Here is a 6,000-nt window from a genome sequence, read left to right on the forward strand (position 1 = left end):
AGTGCCACACAGGCCCTGGCAAACCCCCCGGGACCCCGAAAAGTGCCGGCTCCCGGATGGAGGGCTGGGGTCCCGCACTGCCTCACTGCGGTCTGTGCCGATGACGCCCACCACGGGCGCAGGGAGACAACACCCGAGTAACGACAGGGCAAGTGTGCGAGGCTGGAGGCGGAGTGCGGGGGCGCCAGCGGCGCTCGGTGCGTACCTGCTGTGCCCCGCCCGCCGCAAGCTGACCCGCCATGGCTGCCCGCGGCGCGCGGACACGTCCCACCCCGACAACTCCAAAGGCTGGACTGGAACAGCTTACCTGGACACTACATTTTGGGAGAATGAGCTTCTCTGGCTTCGTCTTGGTCTTTTCTTTAGGCTTTGGCTTTTGTTCTTTACCTGAACTGAGGAACTTCATCGTCGCCGCGGCGTGCTTGAGAATGCAGTCGCTGCTGCAGTAAACCGAGTCCGGCTGCGCAGCGCTGGAGCACCCGGGCCCGATACATTTCGCGGCCCCAGGCGCCTCGGCTACCTACGGGACAGAAGGCGTGGGCTCCAGCAGGCATCTGCGCTCCCCAACTTCCTGGTCATGCCTCAGGGCTATTTCTAACGGACACACTAGCGGCACCTTCCATGCCGGTTAAGAACGTGTCCCTGCTTCTTCAGAGCACCTGCCCCACTCTGCCCCGCTGCAGGGCCCTCAAGGTAGCTGTAGGGCTGGGAGGCGGCCCCCGGGCTCTGCCCTGGCCCGCAGGCTCCTGGGACTTTTGGACACCACGGGGTTTTACCCCCAGAGCTCGGACCCGTTGCAGGGCCGACGGGGAGCTCTGCGGGTGCAACTGAGGACGCTAACGAGAGGGTTCTCAGCGAAGGAAAGGGTCTGTTTCATCAACATAACATGTCTGAGGAGGGACTGGACCCTGCAGCAGAGAGAAGACTCCACCACTGGTTTGGAAGGAGCAGAGGGCTGTGGGGGAGGCCCTCGTAGCAAGGCTCTGAGGGTGAAGCTACCGGACCAAACCCAGGAACACCCCTTCAGCGGGAATCTCAGGCAGACGACGGGCGACTGAGCACTGCTGAGTCCCGCACAGGGCGCTCACACACACAAAATCACCGGAACCTTGCAGGGGTGGATCCTTGCCCCACCAAGCCTCTGAGAAAACCTCAGCCTCCACTGGCACGGGGGTGCCCTCCCTGGAGACCCTGGGCAGAGACCGGCTAGGCCAGGCCCAGGCTTCTGTCCCGTGGAAGCTAGTAAGTGTACACTGCGGAAGGCCGCTAAGGCCGGCTCCCTGGTCGCGCAGCGCGGAGGCTCTAGCGAGACCAAACCCAGCCCTCAACGTACTTGAGCTGAATCTAGTGTCTGCACCTTGGTGTTCTGACACGGTTTTTCTTCCACAGAATCCAAGTCTGACCAAGAATAAATCTAAGCGAATGCAGCCTCAAACATCAAAAACAAAGACACGATATTGGGGTGACTTTTCCCACTGTTCCATTTCCACGAATTTTTCTTAATGACCAAACAAGGTAAGAATAACCATCATATCCCCACTCGGGGTGTCTGGACATCTTCACGCTACTGCTTAAATGGTCCAGACCTCACAGCACTTCCGCCTCGAGGGTCTCACAGCTCTCAAAGCTTCTGCACGCCCAAGGCCGAGCACAGGCCTCCGAGGACTTGGGGGAATGTGCTCTTGTGAGCCCGTGACTGTGCTCCTCGACATCAGAAGCTGGTGACACGGAAAAGCCATAGCCCTACTAGCGAGTGCCTGAGTGTTCCAGAGGGGACGCCAGTGGCAGCTGAGGGAGGTGCCTTGGATGCCAAGGATCAAGTGGTGTGCCCCCCAACCCCCGCCGCCCCAGGAGGCTCAGGTCACCAGCACTGCTCTCAGTGTCTCACAGCAAGACAGGTGCAAGACCACCAGCTCTCTGAGGACAATGGGGTCAGGTCAAACAGATGCACATTTACTTCAGGAACTCATAATAATTCTGTTGTGTGTGTACCTGAATTGACATTCCAAAAAACATATTCAAGGAAAAACTAACTTTAAAAAATGAGTCTGTTTAAGGAAAACATTAACTCGATACGAACAGTACAGGAGGCCGATTAAGACTTAAAGAAAGGCCCATTGAGCTGTCCTGCGGGAGCACAGAGCGCAGGTGGCCCACGAAGCCACGTGCAGGGGAGACTGCTGCTTCCGGAGCCCAGCCCGCGGCAGACACAACGCCGTCTGGAAGGGAAAACCCAACCTGCTCCGAAAGAAAGACCAACTGTCGGGAGTCCTGGCGTTTCTGCCGCCAGGGCCCCGAGGTCTACCTCGTCCCCATCTATCACTGGCCTCGCGGACAAGTACTTACAGGCTGGAATATCTTGAGCTTTTTCTTGCCACTTGGGTTCGCAGCTTTCTCAATTCTACCCTTTATCCCCTGGTCTTCGCCGGACTTCTGCTCCACCGTCCCCATGCTCGTGCAGTCCGTGCCGTCCACGTCCGCGGGCGTGCACTTGGCCTCCTGCTGCTCCGCGCTCTCCGAGTTCGTCTCGTCCTGCACCTGCAGGATGGTGCAGTTGGGGCAGATGTAGTCTTCGCCATTCCTTTCGAGGAGCCGTCCCCGGGCCTCGGAGATGCCCACACAGTCGCCATGAAACCATTCTTCACACCGGTCGCAGCAAATCATGAACCTCAAATTGTAAAACACTGGCATCAGGAACGCGAAGCTCGATAAACGGTTTCAGACTTATTAAAAGACCGAATTCAGGTTTTAACACGTAATGAAAAAAAGCAAAACACAAAGAACGATTCATATGCCCTTCCCTTGACTTTTTCCTGACGGAAGCCTTCTGAGCGAGAGCTGCAGGCTTCACGGCACTGCCACCCGGAGACCTGGCCCTCATCCCCACGGACCAGCACGTCGCTCTGTCCCACCGAACATAGCAGGCGGTGGCTCCCTGACACGGTCCAGCACGCAGACGGGCTCTGGGTGCTGAAGCTGCAGCCGACCACAGCCTGCTCACACGTGCCCCCCAGGACGGTCTAGGGCGGTGTGTCCAACCCATCTACGACAGGAGCGCTGGAGTCCATACGGCCTCATGCGTCCTCCCCCCACCCCACGGCGGCAGTGGGGGGGCCTTGTGTGGCTACAGAAAGTCCCTCCCCTTCTGTGCCCCACCCCCCCGCCAATGCCTCGTTCATCCTTCCCAACTGAGTGAGTCACTCATGCAGCCCAGCTCTGGAAGGTGTCCCCTCAAAATGCACAGAACCCTCCCCTGCTGTTTTCACGCCCTGGATCTCTCTGGACGCTGGGGCCGCCAGCGCACCCCCATACTGTGGCCTACCTGTTGTTGTGTGGCTGACGACAGATGCAGTACAGAGCATTGGGCTCATAGGCCTCACACTCGGGCTTCTGCCTGCCCACATCCCTGGGGTCTCTGCCTTCGAGTCCCCGAGCGGCCTTCCCCTCCGGCTCCCTGTCTCCGCCGTCCCGCTCAGCCTGGGCCGCCGCGCCCTGCTCAGCCTCGGGCTCTTGCTGGTGGGGCAGCACGCTGTCCGCGGCGCTGCCCGCCCCCACGTCCACGGTCCGTGTGGGATCCTGCTCCCGGCGCTTCTTCCTCAGGCGGCTCTTGGGGGGCCTATCGGCCGCTTCTTGCTCCCGCTGTCTTCGCAGGCGGTTCTGAAGTTCCTTCAAAGTCAGCCCGTCACTGTCGCTGTCAGAGGTGTCGTCCTCGTCCTCACCTCCTTTGGCCTTCACGGAGGCGGCCGGGCGCTCCTTATCACCCACAGAGCCCGACGGGGGCCCGCCCTTCCCCTCAGAGGTGCTCTCCACGCTCCCTTCCGACGCCGTCTCCACATCTGTGACGGCACAAGACGCGGCTTCACCGGAATCCTCGAGGGAGACGGGCGCATTCTTCCTTCCCCTTCGCCGGACCGTCGTGAGAAACTCTTCCACCCGCTCCGTGCGCTTCGGCTGCCTCCCGCTCCGTCGCAAGGAGAGGCTCTGCTGCTGCTGGGGCTGCGGCTCCGGGGCGTCTAAGTCAGCATCCCCAGCGCCCTCGCGCTTGGCAATGGTGGTCCTTCGAAAGCCCCATGTTTTCCTGAACTCTTTGCTGGTGGGTTTGATGGCCTTGGGCACCTCCTCATTGCTCGGATCCCCCTTCTCATCCATACCTAGCGGTGAAAGGGAACCGAGCCACGTTAACGGGGCAACATTTCTTGGCAAGAGCAAGCCCTGGAGCCACGAACACAAAGGCTCCAGATTCACGTGGAGGGAGCGCGGCTGCGCATCAAACCACCACCTTCTGCCGACACAAAGCGAAGGTGTCGATTCAAATGAGTCCTCTCGATCAGGGTTTCCTGAGAGGTAGCGTCAGAGAAGATCCGGGGGGACCCCGGACAGAAGTCAACAGTCACGCATCTAGCGCTCGGTACACAACCGCAGCCAGCGACTCAAGCCCGTCCCCCCGGCACTCAGCTGGGCGCTATGAGGGCGTGGGCGGAGCAGGGCTGCAGTGCTGGGAGGCGCCTCGCACCCGTCCCCTCCCCCCAACACCCTGGCACAGAGGATGGAGAGCCAGGCGGGCTTGAGGCCCAGTGCGCGAGAGGACTGGCCGCTTCCGTCCCGGGCTGTGTGGCCTGAGCTGCTGTGTAAGTGGTCCAACCACCCTGCTAGAGAGAAGGGCACCCCAGGCCTGCTGCGGCCCGAGTGCCAGTGCCCACCGCACCCCCTGCCCACCCCGGTGGAGGTAAGGGTCAAGAGGCGAAGGCCTGACCAGACTCCCAAGCCCTGACTCCGGGTTGGCTGTCGCGCAGCAACAGTAACTTGGCCACTTTAGAAAATGACACGGAGACGAGCTTTCCGTGCAAACAACCTTGCTCACTGACAGACTACTAAAGCACTGCATTCTTGAGGAACCCTGAAAAAGACCGTATATACCTTGAAAACTCCTTTCTAGGCTAGCCAGGCTTCACGCGCACCACACGCTAAGGCGGACTCAGCCTTTACGCCGCATTCCGTCACAGGGAAGGACTGTGCTGGGATGAAAACCTTCAAAAACACAAAATACACAGAAGTCAAAACCACACGCAACCAGATTTGTTTTTTGTTCTTTCTTTTACTTCCCGTTTCCTGCTGACTCTACCCACCGTCCACTCTGAGTCCGGCCGCACTGAGTGGCTCCCAGGCCGCTCGGAAGCTGCCGGGGGTGGCTGTGACACCAGCACACGTGCCAGCAAGGACCACACCACTTTTCTGGTCCTGAGATTCTGCGTGGGAAAAACTCTCCTCAACAAACACACCTGTCACCGAGGAGAGCCTAAAACGTCAAGTACTTGCACCAACAAAAAGCCAGTGGAAAAACGGGAGTGCGCCGAGTAAAAATTCTCAGCACGTGGCTGAACATTCGCCTCCACCTCGGGGCTAAACATGCTACGTCATACCACGTACGAACGTCAGACCGCTTGTTTCTTCACGTAAAATGGCACTTCAGAAACAGGACACACGACTTCAACCCCATTAAGAGAAAACTGTGTCACTGATGCTGCCACCAGGGCGGTGTTACCTGCCCCGGCCCCGGATGCTCCGACGCCTTCTCCAAAGGTCTGAGCACCTGTCGGACAGGATCGCCTGCTCCACAGGCACAGCCCGGCCTCCGACACTGCTGCTGTCCGTCACTGGCCACAGGGAACAGTAAAGATCATCTCAAGACTGTTCCCACGGAGAACGTGCCTGAAAGAAAATAAGAAAATTATTTATAGATTCAAGTAACCGTAACATTAAAAAAAAAAAAAAAAGCACCAAACTTCGCAAGTAATCTATTATCTGAACATATGTCATCAACTGTGACCCACTCAGGGAGTTGGGGTGGGGGAGAAAAAGAAACAGGAAAGGCAAGAACACAGTCCTCTTCTTTAAGGACTTGTGCAGAAGAAGACACGCAACTGCACTGGGACGGAACATGGCTAGGCCGGTCACGGAGGGGCGCCAGGCGCTGGTCGGTCCGGGGGGGGGGGGGGGGGG

General features: G+C 59.0%; 1 protein-coding gene across 4 annotated transcripts in view; it reads right to left on the bottom strand.

The window, feature by feature from the left end:
- DIDO1 (death inducer-obliterator 1) overlaps nucleotides 1–6,000 on the bottom strand; it is a 47,426-nt gene that overhangs the window by 25,880 nt on the left and 15,546 nt on the right. For 3 of the 4 annotated variants that reach the window (XM_059407377.1, XM_059407375.1, XM_059407376.1), the window contains exons 2-6: nucleotides 5,543–5,709; nucleotides 4,918–5,028; nucleotides 3,323–4,151; nucleotides 2,347–2,668; nucleotides 308–520 (exon numbers count right to left, since the gene is read on the bottom strand). In XM_059407377.1, the coding sequence (XP_059263360.1) occupies nucleotides 308–520; nucleotides 2,347–2,668; nucleotides 3,323–4,149 (1,362 nt within the window). In that variant the 5' untranslated portion in view covers nucleotides 4,150–4,151; nucleotides 4,918–5,028; nucleotides 5,543–5,709. The remainder of the gene's footprint in view (nucleotides 1–307; nucleotides 521–2,346; nucleotides 2,669–3,322; nucleotides 4,152–4,917; nucleotides 5,029–5,542; nucleotides 5,710–6,000) is intronic. The other variant, XM_059407378.1, reaches the window with a different exon arrangement.

This window comes from Mustela nigripes, chromosome 7, assembly GCF_022355385.1.
Source record: "Mustela nigripes isolate SB6536 chromosome 7, MUSNIG.SB6536, whole genome shotgun sequence".
Lineage (NCBI taxonomy): Eukaryota > Metazoa > Chordata > Mammalia > Carnivora > Mustelidae > Mustela > Mustela nigripes.